This window comes from Gymnodraco acuticeps, unplaced genomic scaffold, assembly GCF_902827175.1.
Source record: "Gymnodraco acuticeps unplaced genomic scaffold, fGymAcu1.1, whole genome shotgun sequence".
NCBI lineage: Eukaryota > Metazoa > Chordata > Actinopteri > Perciformes > Bathydraconidae > Gymnodraco > Gymnodraco acuticeps.
The window spans coordinates 114800-139817 of NW_022990743.1; the positions used below are offsets into that span (position 1 = coordinate 114800).

The 25018-nt window shown below is 42.8% G+C and overlaps 1 protein-coding gene across 2 annotated transcripts; it reads left to right on the plus strand.

The window, feature by feature from the left end:
• The first annotated feature begins 49 nt into the window (after positions 1-49).
• On the plus strand, positions 50-25018 carry acin1a (apoptotic chromatin condensation inducer 1a). Of its 2 annotated transcripts, XM_034232044.1 has the most exons (19): positions 50-259; positions 1610-1675; positions 1844-1955; positions 2066-2121; positions 2466-4045; positions 4163-5516; positions 10601-10723; positions 10913-10998; positions 17805-17862; positions 19816-19855; positions 20738-20880; positions 21346-21489; positions 21578-21761; positions 21905-22050; positions 22568-22675; positions 22764-22871; positions 22959-23241; positions 23531-23631; positions 23740-25018. In XM_034232044.1, exons 1-19 carry the CDS (start codon positions 122-124, stop codon positions 24076-24078), a joined length of 5169 nt encoding a protein of 1722 aa, XP_034087935.1. In that variant the 5' UTR covers positions 50-121; the 3' UTR covers positions 24079-25018. The 2 variants fall into 2 exon arrangements, with proteins under 2 accessions (XP_034087935.1, XP_034087934.1); XM_034232043.1 differs by having other exon boundaries at positions 2466-5516.

Genomic DNA, 25018 nt, shown 5'->3' on the forward strand with positions numbered 1-25018 from the left:
GTTGTGCTTTAACTATCAAGAAATATTTTATTTATTTATTTGATTAGGGGGAAGTTGTCGCTGGTGACGCTGGGTGGAGGAAGGCGTTGCTCGTTGCTCTCGCTGACTAGAGGAACGGAAAATGGCGGACCTCGAAGACGTTACGCTGGACGGTAGACCGCTCCAGTCCCTTCGAGTTGCGGATTTAAAAGCTGCTCTTGAGGAGAGGGGACTCTCTAAAAGCGGGCAGAAGAATGCACTCATTAAAAGACTCAAAGGGGTAAGTTCTGCGGTGAAAAACGAGAGCACGGCTGCTACGAGCTAACGTTAACGATGAGACGGGCTGATGTTCTCTCGAGGGCCGACGGCTGAGTATCGCTACTGCCGAGCAGCGCAGGAGAGTTACCGCGGTTAACGACCAGCACTCAGAGAAACGCTTCTATATGCACTTTGCTGTGGCTGATAAGTTGTTTCGATGCATATAATTACACCAACCGTAGCAAGACCTGGAGTTTAAGCAACTTAGGGGCTAATTTCAAAGTGTTTTTCGGGTTAATGTTGTCCTGTTAGCTCGTTGGCTCCTTTGGCTAACGCTGTGATTGAGCGGTGGCCTGGTTAGCTATATTACCGTTTACAGAATCGGTCCCATGCAATGTTGCTGTACATTAGTTTAGCCGGGAGGTTGAAGTTACACAAGTGTTTTATTAGTGAACAATGGGCTAACTATTAATGTAAATTGAACGTTATTTGCAATGTTTTAAATTCGACAAGTGTAGCTGTTTTCCGCCAAAATGTGCATTAGTTTTGCTCTCAAATGAATCTCAGAGCCATGAGCTGCAAAGGCCCTGGATGAGCGCGTTTGTTTACATTTACATTGCGCCATTACAGTAGGGGAATTAATTTCCTTTTAAGCGGGGGATCCGGGTAATTAATTTCAACAATTTCCCAAATTGGGATCAATAAAGTACCATCTCTCTCATCTCTCATTACCATATCTGCCCTGATTTGCGCCATGGAAGCAGCAATTGTGTATACATTAGACCTACCAGCACTAGAAGCATCCACTGACCTCAAATTGATGTACCTTATTATTATTATTATTATTATTATGTATATTGGATGTCACGTGTGTTGTATGTGTTACTGCTTATCACTGCTCAAGATGTTGGAGATTATAACATTACACTTCACAAGAGCTTGCTTTTTGCTTTCCCTCATAGACTGAGTCTCCAATGCCTTGTTTCATTTAACCGTATGTTTCTTGTTGGCTTCAGACCAGGAAACTCACTTAAATGTTATTCTCTTCTCTCTCTATGCCATGTATCAAGAGTTGCATTCACCACATTTTAAATAATTTAGAGAGTGGCTTAAAAAAAAGTTGGTCCCATCTATGATGATGGCATTCTGAAAAGAACGACACATACAAGTTGGCAAATAATGGAAATATTGGCATTTATAAGGAAAACGAGTAATTCATAAAGTAGACAATAGCTATGTGGTTAAAAATATTCCACACCTGTATAATTTCTGTATATTTAATGTTCAAAGGCACTAGTGTCAACTGTAATAACCCTGGGAAATAACTGATATCTATTTACACCTAATAAAATGTCTTGCATCTCATTAACAGGCCCTCATGCTGGAGAATCTGCAGAGGACCTCAACCAATCACATCGGACTACAGCCAAACTCACAGGTAAGTGTCTTTAAAGATGCCTTAATCTTTGTGTCAACAACTTAAGCCAGTTCACATACAATCGGCACTTAAATATATATGACAAATTCCGCCAATACTGTTAAATGTCTTAACTTGATAGTGGCCTTGAAGTCTTCTACCCATCATTATTTTTAATGTTCTCTGTAGATTGGAGAAGAAATGAGCCAGAACAGCTTCATCAAGCAGTATCTGGCTAAACAACAGGAGCTCCTGAGGCAGCGGCTCGAGAGAGAGGCCCGTGAAGCATATGACACTAATGGTAAGTGTTGTACGAATCCACCATTGCAACCCAGTTTGGTACTGAAACTGTTTACATCTAGGGTGCATACGTTTTTTGCGTAATTATAGGTTTTTGTCTTTTGTCAACAGATCAAGAGGACCACACAGAAGTTAATAACAGTACACCATGCCCTCCTCCAGCCCAGGTCAGTCATCACTTTCTTTTCTTACCTGTTGCATTCAGGTCACATTCTCTTCATATTTTTAACAACGATTTTTGTTTGAAGTTTCAAATATTTAGCCCATTTGAAAGGTGCTGGTATGAATTGCAATGCCAAAATAGGTGTCGCAATGGTTGTCTACCAATTGGAAGGTCGATGGTTAAATACCCAGCCCCTGCAATCCACATGTTGATTGGGCAAGATACTTACCCCCAAATTGCCCAGATGAATGGCTTAATGTTGTGGTTTGAGGGTTCAGAAAAGCTGGAAAAGTTTTATATTAATGCAGTCCATATACCATCAATTTAACCCCTTTCTCTCCTCACCAGGAAGCCCCGCCACCATTGGCTGAGCAGCAAAAGCCACCCGGCCCCTCCGGTGGAGAGGGATTGTTTGGGGCAGCGAACGAGGCAGAGGGTAACAGAAACCAGGAAGCCCACATGTCCGGTCCTCCTGCGTCTGGCTCTGTGGCCATGCGCGTTCCTGTCGCAGAGCACCGACCAGAAAGGGGGTCCGCCTCCAACCAAGTCGCAGCCGACAGCAACGATGACGACAGTGATGACGGAGACGAGGATGGCGACAACGACGATTGGGAAGGAGGCGCTCACAGGAGAAGCAACAGAGAGCCGGCCAGAGCTCCCGCGTCTAGAGAGAGGTCCGGAGTACCCTGTCAACCCCCTCAGCAACACATGCCTTCCCTTCTATCCCCTCAACTCCGCCAGCCTACACCTCCTCCCTCCCCACCTCCAGAGTTATCATTCCCCTTGCCGGACACCCCTAAACAGAGCCCCCCAAGTCCAGATGTAGCCGCAGCTGGGCGTTCATCCAGTACTTCCAGCTCCGGCTCCTCCAGCAGCGACAGCCGCAGCAGCAGCCCGGAGCCGCAGAGGAGTGCCGAGCGCAAGCCCGGCCCACTGACCCTTCTGGCCCGCAAAATGGAGTCAGAAGGTGCTTTCTCTGGAGCAGGTTGGCACCGTGCCGCCGGTGTTGAAGGCGATGGCAGAGGGCCTTTAGAGGGTCTGGTTTCTGCCATAACTCACACAGCCAATGCGGCAGGGCACATGTCATTTTCCACAATTCCAGGCATCCCAGGAGCATATCCGGCCCATATTCAAGCACCCGTGAGTGTGCTCAAGGCCACCGCAACAGAAGAGAGGGACAGAGAGAGGGACTCTCAGTTAGAAAGAGAAAAGGCCCTTGAGCTGGAAAGGCAAGAGAAACAGAGAAAAGAGCAGGCCATGGAGGAAGAGCGGGAAAGGGCCTTTGCACTGGCTTTAGAAAGAGAGGAACGAGAAAAGGCTTTGCAGCGCGAGAGAGAGCTTGCTCTAGAGCGAGAGAGACAGGTGAGGGAACTCGCTTTGGCTAAAGAGAGGGAAGAGCGAGAGCGAGCCTTCGCACAAGAGCTGGAGAGACAGAGGTCCCTGGAGCAGGAGCGTCTGCAGAGAGAAAGGAAAGAGAGGGAGAAGCGAGAGAGGGAAGAAATGGAGAGGGCCATAGAGCAGGAAAGAGCCAGGGCTTTAGAGCAGGAAAGGAAAGAGAGAGAAAGGGCTCTGGAGCAAGAGAGGCTACAGAGGGAACGAGCTCTGGAGGCTGAGAGGATTGAGAGAGAAATGGCTTTGGAGCAGGAGAGGCTGGAAAGGGAAAGGTTTGAGAGGGAGAAAGCCTTAGAGCAAGAGAGACTGGAGAGGGCTCTGGAGCAGGAGAGACTCGAGAGGGAGAAAGCCATAGAGAAGGAGAGAAGAGAAAGAGCTATAGAGCAGGAAAGGTTGGAGCGGGAGAGAGCCCAAGAGCAACAGAGGTTGGCGCTCGAGAGAAAGGAAAAGGAGATAATCGAGAGAGAGAAAGTGTTGCAGCAAGAAAGGAAAGAGAGGGAAAGGGCATTGGAACAGGAGAGGAAGGAGAAGGAGAGATTTGAAGCTCTGGAACAGGAGAGGAAGGAGAAGGAGAGATTTGAAGCTCTGGAACGGGAGAGGAAGGAGAAGGAGAGATGTGATGCTCTGGAACAGGAGAGGAAGGAGAAGGAGAGATTTGAAGCTCTGGAACAGGAGAGGAAGGAGAAGGAGAGATTTGAAGCTCTGGAACGGGAGAGGAAGGAGAAGGAGAGATTGGAAGCTCTGGAACAGGAGAGGAAGGAGAAGGAGAGATATGAAGCTCTGGAACGGGAGAGGAAGGAGAGATTTGAAGCTCTGGAACGGGAGAGGAAGGAGAAGGAGAGATTGGAAGCTCTGGAACAGGAGAGGAAGGAGAAGGAGAGATTTGATGCTCTGGAACGGGAGAGGAAGGAGAAGGAGAGATTTGAAGCTCTGGAACGGGAGAGGAAGGAGAAGGAGAGATTTGATGCTCTGGAACAGGAGAGGAAGGAGAAGGAGAGATTTGAAGCTCTGGAACGGGAGAGGAAGGAGAAGGAGAGATTGGAAGCTCTGGAATGGGAGAGGAAGGAGAAGGAAAGAGCCGAAAAAGAAAGGCTGGACAGGGAGAAGGCTTTAGAGCAGGAGAGACTCGAGAAGGAGAGGCTTGAGAGGGAGAAAGCTCTTGAGCAGGAGAAACTCGAGAGGAAGGAGAAGGAGAGGGCTCTGGAACACGAGAAGCTAGAAAAGGAGAAATCCTTGCAGAAAGAAAAGGAGGAGCAGGAGACAGCCTTGGAACAGAAGAAAGAGAGGGCTAGAATGGCCGAAAAGGAGAGGGAAAGTCACCTCCCTCCGTTGAAACGCGGCCGCGAGCTTGGTTTCACCTCCCTGCCCACTCCTACCCTCCTCTCCACTGGACCGGCCGCAAAGTCATCGGCAGAGGAAGGCGAGAAGGTAGATGCCCATGCTAAATCCAGCATCTCACCAACACCTCTGTCGCCTCAGTCCACATTCAAGAAGTTCCGCTTCCAACGGGAGCCCCCAATTCAATCGTCCTCGCCTTCCATGGTCATCAAGCGGCCCCGTAACTTCTCAGACACCCCCCAGCCCCGGGCCTTAACCGTCTCTGCGCTAACAGAAGTTTCACAGCAGGAAGGACTCAAGTCCTCCACCGAACAGGAAGGCCCACAGAAAAAGCAGGAGGTTGCTGCCAAGGCGCCCGAGAAGGAGACCACGAGTCCCAAAAAAGAAGAGGCAAAAAGTCTTGTATTGGCGGACAAAGAAAAAGTGGATTCAGCAAAGATCGAGACAGAATATGCAGCTAAGGAAGTGGACAAAAGCAAGGGTCCAAGAGAGGATACTGCACCGCGTAGGGGAAGAGAGACAAAGAAGGACGAAAAACATGCAAGGAAACGATCATCGTCTAATGACTCCTCCTCCTCAGAATCCGACTCTGGGTCTTCATCGTCCGGCTCCTCCAGCTCATCAACATCCTCTAGAGAGAAAACCCGTGACACTACAAGGGGTAAAAGGGTAAGTGGTTTGAAAAGAATCCCTCTAATTGGTCCCTGGCATACAGGGCTTATCATGCTGGCCATTTTTAATTGTGTTAAATTTGTTTTTTTTCACTGATACGCAGCCTCTGAAGTTTTAGGCACTATAGAGTAGGGCTGTACCCAAATATCCGAATATTTGTTTGTTGGAGTACTATTCGGGTTTCAATTTCGTTATTCGTTTTGTTTGTTTTTCTCGTTTTTTTTCCAAATTGAATTTATTGAAATCTCCAATATCAACGTAAGAGCTTGTGCCTCTTTGGGGGTGCTAACACTTAACCATAAACGTTATCGTTTACTTTCTCCGTCTTTATATGTAGATATTACTTTTCTCCGTTAATCTCCGTCACGTTGTTTCCAAAGCAGCAACAACTTCCTGTCAACAGCGCTACCTCTCCTTCAAAATAAAAGCATGTCCATAAATAGGAAGCCAAGCCAAATTACACTTAAGACATATACAACTGCAACGAAAGTAACAAACACAATGCGATATCCTTTTCAATTTCAAAGAACACATATTGGGTTAATAACTATGAAACAACAATACTGTAGAATAACAAAATGAATGCCGTAAATACACGTGTTGAAGCGGTTCGCTGCTGATTACTACGACCCCCCCCCCCCCCATGTGTGTGTATGGGGAAATTCCCCATTGATTCTATTGGCTCTAACGGTCAAAAAGAGATGTCAATCACCAAAATCGACCAATGGGTTCCAGAGAAATGGTAAAAACGGCTATTTCCACCCAAATCACCCCAGAGGTGGAGTTTTTTTTGCTAAACCTCTCTAAAAAGGTCAAATGTCACTTGTTTTGCATCAATCTTGATACAGGGTACTTATTATATGTTGTACTTTGGATTCCAAGGGTAGTTTAAGGAGCCTGTGACACGAGTTTCCCCCATCATCCAAACCCATCAATTTGAGTAAATATTGTCCCCTTGAAAACCGTTACTGAACTGATTTTGGATATTTGTACTTTGATAACCATTAATCTGCCCTTCAATGTTGACAATTTTCTGGATCTGCTCGGGGATTCTTCAAGTCCTGCCAAATTACGTGTGACGTCATTGCGGGCACAGCGCTCCAGCTGCACCGTTCAGGATCCCAGCATCTGCATGTAAACGCACGATGGCGCACACAGCAGTAAGCTCAGACAGCGATGACAGTTTAATGTTGAACGTGTCTGAGAGCTCATATGAGGCTGAAGGATCGGTTTATGTTGTCTCAGTTAGAAGTTTAGGAATTAGGTGCGTCAATATGGGCGATCATACGGTCATGTAGCCAGTGGTAGACTGGGACTAAAAATCATCCCGGGACTCTCGACTGGCCCACTTCGGTACCGCTAATAAATTGTCAACGGGGGGAGTGGGGATGTGCTAGTGACTTATCCGACCGGCCCACTTCGGTACCGGCCCATCGGGATTCGTCCCAGTGGCCAGTCCGCCACTGCACCCAGCCCAGCCCACGTAAACTGTCAACGGGGGGAGCCTCGCTGCGGGGAAACGGTGGACCTAGTGTCCCGATCGGAGTGGGAATAATAATAATCCGTGCATTTTATCCATTAATTTCCCCAACATTGTGGTAAAAAAAACACACGTTTAATCCATGTTGGTGTACTACAACTACAAAAAGCATCGGTTTGTTTTCTCACCAGGAAATGCAGACCGGCTCAAACAAACGATTTTAATCATCATCCTCACGATCATTTAATGTATCATATGTTTGCCGAATTGACATGAAAGCACTAATAAATGTAGTTTCATCCACTTGAGTTTACAACTACAAAAATAATCGATTTGTTTTTATATCACATCCGAAGAGAGGAAATTCAGCAGCTCCGATTTTAATCCTAATTTAATCATCTTCACCATGATCATTTATGTTTATGTTCGCCGAATTGACATGAAAGCACTGACAAATATGAATATACTGTAGTCAACTTCATTAAAACGTTATTAACGTGCCTAAACTCAGTAATTCACCATTTCTACGCATGACAACACAGTGAAGCGTTCCCGCATTGACGTCAGTTCCGGCTTCCCCCAAAACTTCAAAATGAGTCGAAGGAATTTCCCCGCGATGTTCGAAATTATTGATATTTATCGGAACGGTATCGCACCTTATTTTTTTAAACTGACGGTTCAAGATTACTAGTAGCCCAATATTTCATTGCACAACAGTTGGGAGGCTGTCACAGGCTCTTTAAGGGTAGACACTATAATTTACAGTTTTTTACTATGTTTAATTTGAATTTTCTTTAAAATAAAAAACATCTATATTGATTCTGACTTTTCTACATCCAACTCACAGGTTTATCATTACTTTGAGAAAAAAGGTTATTAATTTAACCCTTTTAGAAGGGAAGATATGGTCATTTGTTCTGGGAATGTCATTTTTGAGCCTGAGACCTGAAAAACAGGTAATAATTTTCACCTCATTCTAAAAGAAAGAAGTTAAATGTGCCAACCAAGCGGCAAACTCTGGAGAACAGCCGGGAAGCCAATACGGAAGTCCCACACACTGCAATTCATACATGGGCCGCTAGGGACTGGCTGCAGAAAGGCGCAATTTCCATAGAACTCCATGTTAAAATGCCCAACTTTACAGCAGAAAAAAACATGTTTCTACTAGTGGTGCACGATAATTATCGGTCCGATATTAGGAATTATGACGTCATCCCGATAAATCCGATAACAGTATTAATAGCCCCGATAATATACAATATATTTTTTGGGTAAAAAAAAAGAAAAAAAATACTGCGGTGTGGGTGGATTGGGATGAGGGGCGCTTGTTTTTCACTCGGCTCCTCCCGTTTTGCCAGTACTGTGGTATTAGTGGTTTAGGAAGAGGGGAGTTTTTCACAAATCCAGCGCTCCTTAACTCATGCCTGGCTGTGACGTAAATGGTGTGAAGCCAGGACAGTAAACAAACATGTCGCCGGTAGTATGGGACTATTTCAAAGTTTCAGAGTTAGATAGTTTGCTTGCTATTTGTATTAACAAATGCAATGCAGAAGTTCCACGAGGAGGGAAAAAGGCAACGAGCTATAATACTTCCAACCTGATTTGTCTCCTGAAACATCGTCATCGCTACGATGGTGTGTTAAAAGCGTACGAAGACGCCTGCGCTGCTAAACTAGCGGCGAATCCAAAGCCAGCTGCAAAGGCACCGGGGCTTTTACCTATCGACGAGGCTTTTGAAAAAGGCAAGACGTTTGCCAGAGACGACCCCAGGGCTAAAACGATCTCTAACTTCATCATAGAAATGATGGCGCTTGACGAGAGTCAAAACTGTTCTTGGCTTTGTTTTGTTCATAGTAGTAATGCTCATGTCATTTGCTCACTACTAGTCTTTTTTTTACCACCAGGTGTGCAAAAACTACAGGTACATTTAATATATATATATATTATATTATTATCGGGTATCGGTCTTGAGAAGCAGGAAGTTATCGGTTTCAAAAAACCAATATCGTGCATCCCTAGTTTCTACCCATGGATGCAATAAATATTATTATCGATAAAGTTAGATTCCACCTTCATGATTATGAATCTGTGAGGGAATTGTTTTCTAACACGACCCTTTTATTTATATTAGGTCTTAACGTTTTTGCATAAATTAGGGCGTGGTCACTTTGATGGACACGTACATGCCTCACTGTCAGCTAACAGCAACTTGTCCACTCTGCTAGGCTACAACCATAGAGGCTACAACGTTAGTTAGTCATAGTACTGTACTTGACCCTTTAGCTTTAGCCGTGTTCGTGGTGATTGTGCCTTTTTAGGAAATATTGTTACAAATACCAGACAATTAAAATGTCGTGCTGTGCGCTTGAATGTACTAACAGAACTTCCAAGAAGTCTAAAATGATAATATTATACATGTTAACCCCGTTCGCAGGTGTTTGTGTGCTTGGTAGCTTAGCTTGTTACTTATTAGCCAGCTAAGGACGTAACCCTTTATGCATACATATACATTTTAGTTTATGATTCAGCCTTGGGTCAGACTTTTATAGTCTATGGCTATGACGCCCATAATGCTAAACGGGAGCAAATGTTAATAGGGGACCCGATTATCCCAGTGGTGGCCGCCGGAGCTAACGGAGCCGCAGGGGGCTAGCTCCAGCCGGCGTCCCGGAGTTAGCCCACTGCGGCTCCGTTAGGTCCGGGGTAGAGTCCGTCTTTTCTCAACGTGTGAATGACAAGCATTAAGAATAACAAAATATAGCTAATTCTCTTGCAGATTGTCTCATTTGATTATGAATGTAACGTCTATATAGGGGAACTACACTGTTAGCAGTAACTTGGTATGCATGTATTTCATGTTAGCTTAGCTTCTTAGCCTGAGCTAGCTCTATTTACTTCCAGTTCGGAGGCAGCAGGTCCCACCTCGGCTCCGCCTCTTTGCCCTTATTTGGAGCAGGCGGGATTAGACTCTGACGTCACAGTCGAGCCGTTAGTGGACGACTCCGCCTACTAAGGGCTTCACGGCAACTCTGCAGAATCCTATGGGTGACGTCACGGACACTACGTCCATTTATATATACAGTCTATGGTGCCAACGTGACGGCCGTCTTGGTGTTGGTGCGAGACGGGAGATGTAGTTCATTGAGCGGTTTCACACACAAAAAGTGTTACTTCACAGTTTTACGACACATTTTTTTTTTTTTACTCGCAAAATTATCTTTTAAATTGACAAACACCATATGTGTAATTCGTGGCACAATTCAAATGGGATCGAAAGTTAATCTTTCTCTCGCCATTGACTTCAATACATAATTGTTCCTAAATAAGGTCCCATGGAGGTCCACCGGAAGTGGAGGGACTTCGCCTCTCTATAGTCAGTTTTGTGTGATGTACTGCCTTATTTATCAATAGTCTGATGTTTTGAGTCACCCAGAGGGCATTATCACCAGGTGGTCTCCTGGGTTGATAAATAAAAGCTTGGTTGGTTAAAAAAAACTAGTATTTGAGTATGCTTTTGTCCATACCAAGGTTTTGTTGTTATAGCAAATGTTGCAAGTGTTTTTTGGTTTAAAAAATATCTCTGTTGCTTGTGTCCTTTCAGGAAGAGAAACCTAAAAAAGATCAGGCTCAGGGCATAAAGGAAACACCAAAAGTCTCCCCGAGCAAAGGAGGGTCGTCTGTAGAGAAGAGAAACGTAACTGCTGATGAAGAAGGCCACAACAAGGTCAGTTGCTCATAAACTAAAACATCCCTTATTATTACATCTGTCTCAATTCTCGACATCTTCGCTAATGCTACAAACAAATATCTAGCTTTCTGTTTTTTTCTCTTTTGGTGATGTTACCCACCGTCCTTGACAAACATCATATTATTTCACCTCTTATTCAGTTTTCTTCCCTTTTTAAATCCCCAGAAACCTTTCATTGAAGCACCGACCGGAGAGGAGCCCCAAAGAAAGAAAAAGGACAACGACAGAGAGAAGGAAACAGACAAACAAAGGTTTGCTTTTAAGTCTTAATCTTGTGAAACTCATCCTATACATTGTCTGTGTGTCAGATTAAAGGTGGGGTAGGTAATTTTGGAGAAACCAGCTCGAGTGCGCTAGAATTTGAAAATACACAGCCGAAAAAAATCTGCCACTTCCTTACAGAGCCCCTCCTCCAACACACAAGAACGCGCACATGACCAATGACTGCACGAGATAAGTTTGTGCATAGATGGAAAGCTGACAGGCAGGTAGGCCATCCAGTTATTTTAGCCGGGCCGGCTCAGATGATTGGTCGTGCTTTTTACAGTATGCTTTTTTTTATGGATTTATTGTCAAAGCACTTCAGATATCCATTGCTATCAGGATGTTAAGAACATTCCATGGAATATAACAAAAAGTGTATCTCGAGCCGGTTTCTCAAACTTACCTACCCCACCTTTAACACACACAGGTGAATTCATCTGTTGTTTTTAGTAATTGCTTAAATTACTTTCTGTTTGTGAAAAGTTATAAGAAAGGTGGTTTGTTTTAATTTAACTCTTGGTCTGAGCTCTCAGAGTTGGGTACAAGCCAGGTTTATGAATCAAACACCCCCCTACTTTGAGAATATTTATCATTCTGTTATTGGTTCAAAAGAGCAGTGTGCTTCAACAAAAGGCTTCTCTGCCAGGTTGCTACCTATAACAATGCAAAGGGAAAACAGGGTTGTTAGATACATTTTACTACACTCTCCTGTTCATCATTATTTCATTTCCCACCACAAACTCACTCTAGAAGACAAGAAAGACTATACTTTGGAGGAAAAACAAAACTGAAAATATATGTTACTGGCATTGTTGGGCCTGCCTCTGCTTTACAAGATGCAGTGTATGAGTATTTGAGCCAACTCCTGTAACATACTTCCCACACAAACACAAATGAAAATGAGTTTAGTTGATGGAAACACATGCTGACTCATGAAAGCATAATTACATGTGTAGAAGTTAAAAGCCTCATATGAAGCTAACAGGGGAAAAGAGTAATGAATATAAGGTTGTATGGATATTTGTATACACAGGATCTCCACATAGACCATATTCTACTTCTAATCAGGCAGACTTGGTGGTTTTGTGACCATTCATTTCTCAACAGGAGAGTGAAAACATGTCTTAGTGCTGTACAATTAATCGAAATGTATCGAAACTGCAATATGGACTAGTGATATATCAAAATCTCAGCAAGCGCCATATTTTGGTAAAGGCAAAATATGAGAAAATATCATTTGTAAATAAATATTAAGGTGCTGCAAATAAGTTCTGGTGTCAGTACCATATGTGTTCGCCCTACCATATGTGTTTGGGGTCAGTCGCTTACCAATGACGTCACGCATTGTGATTGGCTGTACGGTAATCGCACGCTGATTGGTGTAACTAGGGGCGCTGACTAGGGTATACTGGGGGATAACAGGTCACAACCGTAAGCGACCTGTTATCATTCAGGAAACGACAGCGAAGCATCTGGGGTGTTTTCTGGCATTTATTCTGAGAATGAACACAACATTCTCTTTAGATCCGCGTTGCATGTCACATCTCCATATAACTGCTCACGTCACTGTAACTAGTATTTATTTAAGCAATCATACACGAGAGGCCGTTCTTTAACGTCATTATTGGTACGACAGTACTGCGACAGGACCGAGGCGCTTGCGCCGAGGTCCGTATGCCTGTACTGGAGTACCAATAATGACGTTAAAGAACGGCCTCAAGTGTATGATTGCGATTCTATAACACAAACTATCATTGTAATCAACAATATCGTAAAATAATTTCATAATGTGGGCTAATTTGCTCCCAAACCTTCACTTTCTGCTTGAGTTAATCTCCGTCAGAAAGTAGTTCCTATAAAGTAGTTCCCTTGGTAACGAGAGCCGATCAATCGAACACTCCTGCTTCCCCGCTTACAGTTATTGATATAATTATAGTAAATAATATATTATTAACCAATTTATTGACAACAATTCTTGAATTAGGCTATTTATTTATTTATTTACATATTTAACATTTTGGCTTCAGAATGAAGGTGAATGTTCATGCTGCCATTAAAAGTGCAATTTTTGAAACAACGCATGAACTCCATGCCAGACTTTTTTGCAGTTGGTGCTGTGGTGTTCACGGAAGAGCTTTCCTCCAGTGGCCGTTTGGCGTGTCCCGGACCGGCAAAAAGCGCGTTGCTCCACATTTTTCTGTTGTCCAGATGATAACTATAAAATCTGACATTTTGTAGCTAACGATTTTCCAAAGAGAGACAATGTAACAATGTAACGGCTGTGTGTCGCTATGGAAACCACTACTTCTCCGCTGCTTTCTTGTTCCAGTTTGCAGTTAGCTTTTGAATTGTGGTACTTTTCCAGTTGGTCTACCTGCTCTTCACGTAGCTCTGCATGTTGTCGTTTAGGTGCTTTTTTTTCTAGGCACTCCTCAATCCAGTCCTCCACAGTAAGACCCCCCCGGAGGTTGAAGTTAATCTTAAATGTTTCCATATTATGTTTGGAAGTTTGTTTCGTAACGTAAAAAGGAGGGTTTCTGCCCCGTTACTTCTCCGCTGCTTTCTTTTTCCAGTTCGAAAAGCAGCTTTTCAGGCCAAGGGTATACCGTTTTTCTCAGACGCGGAGGGATACTGACTTGTTGTGAAAAGGCACGTTCTATTTGACCGTTCTTTGATCGTGGAATCAAACACGCCTATTGACCAATCAGAGAGCTTGCTCACACCTATGTGTTATAGAATTATACTTATTACATGGCTTCGTTGAATACTCAATTCAGAACACGTGACACGTTGTTAATACCGAACAGACAGACCGCTGTCAAGGACTTATTGACCGTTGTTAAGGATGCTCACATCTTCAGAAAGAAGTCGGGTCGATTTAACTGTATACAGTTGGGCCGAAAAGCAAACTGCATGCAGTTTGCTTTTCGAACTGGGACATGAAAAACAGCGCAGAAGTAACGGGGCAGAAACCCTCCTTTTTACGCAGCGGTCCAGACATAGACATCGAACAGCAACACATATTCAGTTGCCAGTTACTTTGTCATTAGGGCAGGGATATCTAGATACTTTCCAAGGTTTGACATAATGAATTGTGCTACTTTTAAAGCAAGGAGCGATGTTTTCAAATCTGTAATAAAAAAGCTCCTCAAAAACGCAAGCAGTTCCTTCTAGGCCATAAGGTGAACCCTGTTATCGTTTCATCCCGCTCCACAGAAGTGGAACTACACAATCTTTAGTTCATAAAAAAGAACGAGTCATGCTTATCCACCAAAAAAAAGTTAAAGTCGCTAAAATTCCTGTCAATTCTTCTAGGCACGTAATTATTGGCTGAACTAGTCCCTTCAAAGCGTAATAATATCTTGGTCAAAAGTAGTGCCACGGTCCGTCACGTGATCGTGCTACACCAATTGGGTAGCTGCATATACCGGTATCAACAAACACATTTGGAAAAAATGGCGACCGCCATGGTTTCATCGAGTAGCGGGGACGAGGAAAACGCACCAGAAAGTCTCAAAAAGTCAAATTATCAACAAACATTGTTACATGCATATTACGTCTGTGAAGCACGAAAAGGTTGATTATTTTACCAATACAAGATGGAATACGTACAGGACAAGCTTACAACGGTGGCATTGATTTTGAAGTTACAAATACAATATTATCATATTACAATAATAATAATAATAATAATATAATATATATATATATATTATATATATCTATAATAATAATAATCTATATATATCTATAATAATAATAATAATGTAATTCATCAAATTATTATATGATGAATGAGTAAATAAATGAATCAATGGTCATTGGTATAAGTACTGCATTTTATTGATCTAAATTACTTAACGTAACAAGTTAACCTTCTTCTTGGACGCAGCTATGTATGAAATCAAGTCATGTTTATTTTAAGAGTGCATTTAACGTGTACAGGGTAACAATAACAACAGACAGACAGACAAAAAGTCCTCAGTCTAATGGAATAATTCACGAGCTCAGCCAATGAACCTAGCGATGCGAACATGGTAGTCCAGGAATGTTGTTGTAGCTGGAGTTGGCTGATAAACGCTGCTAGCCAATGTTGATTCGATGGTCAACTCTGTTCCCAGATAGTAAAACCTCTCACAAATACCGCGTATATAACGCAAATACCTCGGACTTAGTGATGTATTAAGACATATGACAAAACATGACATAAAACAAGCATACAGCACTGTTTAGAATCCATTTGGTCTGGTTTAGCGTAACCATGGAGGCGGCCATCTTTCACTTCTGTTGACAATATGTAGCTACCCAATTGGTGTAGCACGATCACGTGACGAACCGTGGCACTACTTTTGACCAAGATATTATTACGCTTTGAAGGGACTAGTTCAGCCAGTGTCTAGAAGAATTGACAGGAATTTTAGCGACGAACTTTTCTTTGGTGGATAAGCATGACTCGTTCTTTTTTATGAACTAAAGATTATGTAGTTCCACTTCTGTGGAGCGGGATTTCTTTTCTAAAGGACTTTTCGAGGTTCACCTTGCGGCCTATTCCTACCGTTGGCTTTTCAAACTGACAAGACAAGAGACGCTCTAACTGTTTTTCAAATGTAACAGTTTGAAAAGCAAGCAAACTGTCTGATTGTCTTTAGTTTTCCGCTGTCGTGTGATAGCAACATGGAGGATTTTAACATTAATTTTAATATATTTGGAGAGCACAGTAATTTGGAGTAATAGTTAGTGGCTGATGAGTCCCCAGTGAAGAAAAGAAAAAGACAAGAGGGACAAGAAAACAGCGGAGAAGTAACGGGCAGAAACCCTCCTTTTTACGCAGCGGTCCAGACATGGACATCAAACGGCGACACATATTCAGTGTGCAGTTACTTTGGCATTAGGGCAGGGATATCTAGATACTTTCCAAGGTTTGACATAATGAATTGTGCTACTTTTAAAGCAAGCAGCGATGTTTTCAAATCTGTAATCAAAAACGCTATCGAAGCAGTTCCTGCCGTTGCTACGTTAGTTCAAACGGTAACAACGGACTATTTTTCTTAGCGGATGCATGTCAATTTAAATCAATACAACTATTTTTTAAATCAATAAAATAATTTTCTAAATCCATAAAAGCATTTCAATTAATATTGGGATTAATTAACGTTACTTTGTTGAGAATGTGGCCATGTAATAGATCTAACCCTAACCTTCATGCCGATCTAGATCCCTCCGCTTCGCGTCGGGCTCCTGATCAGCCTGTCGGTGTTCTTTTCTCCATAATGACCGCGTTGCTGCACATTATCCCTTACATACTAGGGCTGTACCCGAATATCCGAATTTTTGTTCGTTGGAGTACTATTCAGGTTTCAATGTCGATATTCGTTTTGTTTGTTTTTTCCACGTTAATCTCCTTCACGTTGTTTCCAAAGCAACAACAACTTCCTGTCAACAGCGCTACCTCTCCTTCAAAATAAAAGCATGTCAAGCCAAATTACACTTGAGACATATACAACTGCAACGAAAGTAACAAACACAATGCGATATCCTTTTTGATTGCAAAGAACACAAATTGTGTCACATTAACAAATAACTATCTATAAAACAACAATACTGTAGAATAACAAAATGAATGCCGTGAATACACCGAAATACGCGTGTTGAAGCGGTTCGCTGCTGATTACTACGCCATGTATCTGTTATAGAAAATGATGTGGCACATTTTTCGTAGGTTTACACGTGCTGCTTCATACGCGTTTATTACCAGCATATCACATAATCCCACTTCCTTAAAATCGGTATGCTTTATGAACACACTACGTCGATGATAAAACGGTGTCGTATAAAAAACGTAATGGCTTTCCCATCAGGCGAGTGATGAGACTGCCTTGAAGCCGGTGTGGCTGAGGAGATACGGGTTCTTTTTTTTAATAGACGATCTTTTTTTCATCCGTTGCAACATGGCTGTGTTCCGACGCTGGCTTTAGCTACAGATGCTGGCCTATGGTTCTCCATACAGCGGCTTAGCAGAACAGAAAACTAGGGGGTTTGTGTGCCGCAGGGGTTGGTTTCAGACATGAATGAGTTATAGAGGAGTATTCTCCGGTGAAAGGGAGGGAGAGGCGGCTCGGTGCGACGCAGTCACATTAGCTACAGTAGCATTTGTACGCTTCGTTTTAACCCGGCGCAGTTTGTCTTAAATTTGTAGTTACCTCCGAAGTACATTTAACTCGAAATGACTGGACATGTTCGCATGAACGCGCATGAGGATGACATGAGAACGTGAGGCGCGCGCTCTTTTGTCAGGTATTGCGTGTCTGTCGGTCGGTCTGCGAGGAGTCTGCTGTGCTCTGCATTCATCGCCTCTGTCCTTTGACCCCATTCAACAATTAACATATCAGTGAAACAACATAGTGACTGTTAAGCTTAATCTTGTTTGTGTGTGTGTATCTCAGTAGAGTGGATTCATATGCTGAGAATTTGTATGCCTTTTTTTTTTAATTGCTGTTTTTTGTTTCTTATAAGGGAAATCAATATGTATGTTGAGGGTTTCATGACTGTAACTTAAATGTAGTTTAATGAGATTTAGAGGAAGATAAAAGTTGTGCTTTTAAATATTTAGACTGTAAATATTGAATATTTTTAATTTTGTAACACGGTACCTCACAATTTTTCATAAATCTGAACTCTATGAAACTGTTAATACATGTAATTTCACTTGTTCTGCCTTGGTAAAAAAAAAAATGTCTATCTTGTTTTTAAAATAAATATGTACTTTCTTTTATGTGTCTTTCACACTTTTCAGGCAGGTGAAGGAGACTGCCATGGCAGAGCCAGAGAAGCTTCCAGAGACCAGCGAGGAGGTAAGGCTCCTGAAGAACCATGAATCATCCTGGGCCTCAAAGCTGTCTGTAGCTCAGGACTTGTGGAAGGACCCATTTCATTTGTTTTATAGTTGAGTTGTTTATAGTTAAGTTTTTATTAACCAGGATATATTATACAGTATAGAACATTTTACTATATTTTTTTGTTAGAAATATTTTCTTTACAATTAAAATACATATCCACTAGATGACTTTATGAGCCCTAATCACGAGTTGTAAAATGTGCTTAGGAAATTAAATTTCATGATATGGCTATATGTAAAAAGAAAAGAAAAACTTTTACTGAAACAGCAAGGGTATGTTCTCACTGTGGCTGATATTTAAACCCCAAATGATTGCTTTGTTATAAAGGTGCTCATGCCTCTTCCATTGCCCCTATTGGTACCTGCATACTACCTCTGCCACTACTACTTCTACTACTACTGCTACTGCTGCACCTGTTCCACTGTCCCCAAGAATCCAGAGTTGGCCACAGATAAGCCCCCAAGGCTCAGAGGGACATCCCTGGCAACAAAGGCTGCCTCATTTTCATGGATATGGCTGGCAAGAGCTATTGAATGGACTAGAACATGCAAAGAAGGGGTCGGCTAGTCAACGTTGCCCACCTCTCTTTGCCCTTACCAATTTATTGGGCCTTGTGCCCTTAAAATCAGCCTTGAGACGAGATGAACAAGGACTTGTTCTCACATCAAGTCAAGGTTGCTGTGAAACAGTCAGTAGTTTTTGTACTATTTCACTTTGGTACAATCTGAACCCCTTTGCAGAGAAACATGGGGCATCATGGACATGTGATTTGTGAAGCTTGGTGAACTGTCACATGCTTGACAGAGGACATTTTGGATTCGGTTTACTCTCTTGGAATGGGATTCCGAAATCAAGACATCTCTTTGATACTAAAAGCGTTTTTAAAGAGACCAAAGCTTTTGCCTGGACTTAATAAGATTGATTTGAACTGAAGAAGGACTTAACGTTTTGGGTTCGTTTCTACAACAACCTTCTGCAGAGTTTTTGCAAACGTACGACTTTTCGTGCTCTACGCCATGAACAGTGCCTTAAAGAACTGAACACTAACATCAAGTTTTGGGAATTGTGTGCACAATGACATTTAACCGCCTCCAACACCTGGCCTTCAACTCATTGGACTCGTTGTTACAAGAGCCTGCCACACTTTGAAAGACTAATGCCAAAACACCTGAGGATGACTGCTTCGGCCAAAAGCATTTCAAAGCCCCTACTCAAATGAACTCTTGATCTCATCCTGCCAGCAAGCACGCTTTCAGATTTCCATCCAAACATCTCAGCCACCTTTGATTGGACCCTTGTTGCCTAGATACAGTACATGCAGTCGTGATTGGGCCATATCCAAACCAGTAAGGATCAGGTGTCAGTGGTACCAGGGAATAAGTAGACGTTTACTCAATGTTATATTTCATAGTTATTTAGAAAATAAATGCATAGTTTCCAGTCATACTATATAGTCTTTGCTGCGAGTAGCAGCGTTGAAAAGTCTTATCCTATTTATAGACTCTGCAGTTCAATCAAAATTGTTGTCATCTTTAACCATAGTCAATTCCTGTGAAACTAGTTTTATAGAAATAACAAGAATCTAAACTGCAATATTTAAACCAGTTACTTTTTCTCTATGATGGAGACTGCAACAGTTTTATCCTCAAGCAAGTTATAATCTTTACATTTAGATTTTGAAATGATTATGAATGGCATGCACTTAACTACCAGTACAGTAGAAAAACCGTGTGCTGCCATTCAGTAGGCTTGAGTTTAAAAAATACATTTCACAGCAGTTTCTGTCTCCACTCTCAGCCCCAGCTTCCTGTTATTGTTCCACCTTTCTTCTAACCTGTCCTTGACCACTTGGTAGCAGCTTCTCACCTCACCCATGTTTGGGGTTGTTTTTATCTTCTTGTGTTACAGACACCAAAGGCCTTCTCAACTCGTAAGATCTCCATCAGCAGTAAGTACACCCTCCCTACTTGCTCTCTTTACCAACGATTATAATTAGGGATGTGTAGTGTATTTATAACTTCACATTTAGTGGTCTAAACCAGCACTAGTGAAATACCACAATTCTCGATGACTAGTCAATACCCAAAATCATCCCACGTGCTTCAAAATGAACTCCATCTTTATTGTTTGAGTACTGTTGCTATTAAGAAAATTCTCTTCAAACAGTAAATCCATTCCAGAGAAACTGGAATGGATTTTTGCCAAAGACAACATTACATTTGAACACATAGTAACATTATAATTGACGACCACATTACAGAATTGTACTAAATAGTGCTTCAATGCACCTTAATACAAGTCAGTAGCACTGCTAGTTCCAATTATAACCACTAACATTCACTAGCTGTATTCCTGCTGATTTGAACCCAACACAACATTAACATGGGAAACATGTAAAGTCTCCTGGACACGGTATTGTGAGAAGAGCTGGAAAAAAAAAAGGGCTGGAGAAAATCTGTGGTCCAGGACGCATAGCCAGACTTTGCTTAAGGAGCCAATAAAAGCAGTCTAAATGTAAACCATTTCGCAGTGTATGAGCGAAAAACGACTGCCACATTTTCAGAATAATTACACCAACTTGGTCCCTTAGTTTTCGTGCCATGCCTCTTTATAACTGATCGTTTGGTTTTGTGCATCTTTTTTTATTATGTATATTGTAAGTGTTAAAGGGCAATATTCGTAAAGGAAATTCTAAAAAATCTTGAACGTCGATCGCATGAACATCCATAGTTTAAAGAAACCGTTGCTACAACGCTGATTTGCAAGCTAAGGCTGTATACAACATGTGCCAAAGGATTAAATTGGTTTTGTTTTTTTCTCGTCTTACCAGGCAGTAAATCGTCCCCGGGCACCGGCGGTGCAGAGGGCGAGCAGGACTCTGGGGCTGCAGCCGGGCGCAAGAGGAGGTGGGGATCCAGCACAGCCGTCACCGCCAAGAAACCTTCCTTCAGCATCACCACGGAGTCACTGAAGGTATTTGCATCTTAGTAGGGCTGTTCGCACCAAGAACTATAAAGTTGGTTATTCAAACTCAAGTGAAATGTCAGAGCCCCTGCTACATCTTAAACAAAAGTAGCAAACAATATCGTATGACTCACTTTAAGAGCAATATGATGAACGATATACACAAAAAAATACTTCTATAGTATAATAGGTGTTCTTGTTCAACGCTGGAAGTCGGATTTGGTCTTTAAACATTTATTCTATCACTAATAACTATTTTGCCTTGCGTGGTCGTTTTATTATCATTTTTTCCAAAGCAGCCCTACTTGAAATATGTAGTTCTTGGTGTAGACAGCACTTATATTGCGTTGTAGTTGCTAGTAATGCTTTTTAGACGGATACATGCACGATGAGGCACTTGCCAGGTCTCTGTCTTATTTGTTGAATATAGGCACACATTCATCTTGTGATTTTTCTCCGTTCTTTCCCCTTCAGTCTCTGATCCCAGACATTCGTCCGTGCCTCGGTCAGGAGGCCGTAGTGGACCTGCACCCAGAGGAAGCCGCCCTCTCCGGTGCTGAGGAAGAAGAGAGGGAGCGCTCTGACCAGGACCTACAGATCAGACGAACCGTCACACAGGTCGGTATACCACTGTTTCAAATGCAAAGCACTATTTGAACATGAATTTCCTCATCAAGAGCTTTTTTTGTATATAAACATTTTGCAGGTGGTGCACCCGGAGAGCCAGGAGAATGGACAGAAGGAGGTGAAGAGGAGCAAACACGAGGACTCGGAGGAGGAGGATGTGCAGGGAGACAAAGAGAGGACAAGAGCGCACGAGGAGAAGGACAGGAACGTGATGGAAACCCAGTCTCCATCACACACCAGCCGTGACGTAGAAATGAACACTGGTAATGGAAACGTTAAAAGATGTTCTTCATCTAGCATTAAACTCAGAAAAATGTAAAAGTCAGCACACTACCTTTCATGCTGCGTTGACATCCAGTTGTATTTTTCTGACATTTTGTTGATTATTGTATGTTCTTGGTTCCAGTGACCCCAGGCGACACCCTCATCCGTCGCTCCATCAGCCAGCAGAAAACGGGTGTTTCCATCACAATCGATGACCCTGTTCGCACGGCCCGGCAGCCCTCACCACCCCGCGGCAAAGTCTCCAGCATCGTTCACATCAGCAACCTGGTAAGAGAAAACTGGCCTAAATAGTCCAGAATGCAACAGCCAGACCCGCTATGGTTTTTTACTGAAGACGCTTATTGACCTCCTTTTTATATAGGTGCAAGCTTATTTGTTTCTAAAGGTCTAAATTTCTATTATATACTTTTAGTATCAACCAATAATGTCGGAAGACCTAATCAAATACAGACATGTTATATTTTTCTGTAAAGCCACAATGAAATGCATAAAAGACTTCTGTGGCATTGAAGCATATGATATGTTTGAGGCTTTGGCAGGTTATAAGGATTTGTCCTTTTTATCTAAGAATAATTCAATGATGCCATGATTGTCCCTAAAATGCACCTCAAGAACAGTGACGTCGTTCAGGACAGATTTGATCCGGATCACCTATCAAGCACCTGTTCTTATAACCTCACAATTTCCTTGAACCCCGGTTCAATGTACAGTTTTTATTCATGTTCATCTTTATGCTGTTTACAACATACGTGTTGTGATAAGTGCTCTGTTATCATTTGTTTAGGTGAGGCCATTCACTCTGGGGCAGCTGAAGGAGCTGCTCAGCAGAACCGGCACCCTGGTGGAAGAGGGCTTCTGGATCGACAAAATCAAGTCTCACTGCTTCGTCACCGTGAGTTGTTGCTACTGGTAGATCTGCGTCGGACTGCTTTTGGCCCCCCGAAGTTTTTCTCTGTCTTAACGTCTTTTTCTGTGTTTAGTACTGCAGCTCAGAGGAGGCCGTCGCTACTCGTGCAGCTCTCCACGGGGTGAAATGGCCTCAGAGCAACCCAAAAGTCCTTAGTGTAGACTTCTGCCAGCAGGATGAGGTAGGACCTTATTGTTATTTGTCTTTATTTTATCTTACTCCCACAATGCTAAGCCATCTGTAGCCTGAGCGTATCTCTGCTTTGTAGTTGGACTTCCAAAAAGGCTTGGCCAACCGACCCGGAGCAGAGGAGCGCGGCCGAGCGTCCGGCCTGCCCTCTCTCTTCCCCGAGCGAGAACAGTGGGCCGAGCGCGAGCGAGAGATGGAGCGCCGAGAGAAGGCCAGGGCGGAGCGGGAGTGGGACCGCGACAAGGTCCGAGACTTCGGGAAACCCGGCGAGGAGAAGGAGGGAGACCCCCAGAGGTCACTCTCCAAAGAGAAACGCCGCAAAGAGAGGGCAGAGGGCAAGGAAAAGAAGTCTGAGAAGAAAGGTGAGAGACAAGACTATTTGCTACATTATGTAAAAACTTTTGTTTAACAGAAGCAGTTATTCGGCCATTAACAGAAAATGAATCTTTAATTATTTTTGATGCTTAATTCAATTCATTCAAATAAAAATTCCAAGCTAAACTGTTAATTGTTTCCACCTGCTCATTGAGAGTTGAAGACACCACTGTGAGCTTTTTGATAGTGTCACTAGTTTATAAAACAAACATTTAATTCAGATATAATGGCTGATAAATAAGCAGTTGGAGCTCTAACGTTGATGTTTCTTTGCAGATAAAACAGCTGAGGATCCCCCTGCAAAGCTGCTTGATGATCTTTTCCGCAAAACTAAAGCAGCTCCTTGCATATACTGGCTTCCACTTACAGACGACAATGTGAGGCACACAGAAGTTAATACTCTTTTAATGCTCAACTATTATTACACGGCCTAGATATCTAATCAAGACTTCAATTATTCATCTGTGCATTCTTCTTCGTTGCAGATCGCTCAACGGGAAGCTGCCAGGGCAGAACGGATGAAGGTGCGCGAGACACGGAGGAAGGAGCGAGATGAGGAGGAGGAGTTGAAAAAAAGGGAAGAGGAGCGCAAGGAGAGGGTGAAACCTGCAGGCGGCCAAACCGCAGAGCGGAGCGAGGGTGAGAAAGAGAAGGAGAAAGAGAAGGAGAAAGAGAAGGAGAAGGAGAAGAGCAGGGACAGAGAGAGAGACAGAGGTAGGGAGAACGACAAACGGAGGGATGGTTACCGTAGGCCAGAAGGCCGCGGGGCTGGCGGGGGCCGACGCTCCCGCAGCCGCAGCGACCCTCGAGACAGGCGGCGTTAACGGCCAATCAACTGACGGGACTGAGACCACACCCTCTTCCATTTGCCTTTCACTACATGTACTTTGTTACAACTAAGATCCAATAGAGGACCAACTGATGTCGCCACCATCTCTCAAATTGTCACCTTTTTTAAACAAGCACATCCACACCTACACGCAGTCGGGCTTAAAAGGGATCATGGTTTTTTTGCAGTGTTGTTTCCCAGAGTGCCGTGCGTGGCGCTTCTGTCAAGATTCGATATATTTTCTTTATACGTTTGCCTCTCTTCTTCTTAAGTTTTTTGTCTTGACGGTTTCGCAGTATGACACGCTGGGTTATTTTAATAATTTCCCGCCATATGTTCCCCATTCGCCCCCAAAGTGTAGATGCCAATTATGATTTGCAATCACTTGTCGTTGCCTCTGTGTTTTGAACAGCTCTGAAATCTGGATGAGGAATCCTTTTGTTGCTGCATGTAGTCCAAGGCTCTTCTTGCCAGCCCTGCCTAAAGAGAAAACTGTCCTCCGTGCAGAGGCTTGCATAAATCTGAAAATATTGGAATAGGTGTGTTTGACATTTTGTACAGACATATAAGATTAATTCAAAATCAAGTCTTTTAAATGAGGCAGCTCTGGGGTATATTTGGACAGGTGTGGAATTACTTCTAATACAGTGCTCCGCTCTCCCTCTGTTTAGTTAAGAGATGAGACAATTCTCTGTTTGTCACGCCTGTCACAAGTTATGATTATGTACGTATCATTGCTTCTCTTCTTCCTCCTCTTCCTCCTCCCTATAGCGTCAAGGGGGGATGTTCATTATGAGTTTTCTCAACAATGGTTTTAATATTGTTTTTTTAATCTTTATTTTATCATGTTAGTAAAAATGTTTTTGTTTTTTATTTCTTCTTTGAGTACGCCTATCAGTGGTGAATGTACAAATAATAAAAATTGAAATTTGAAA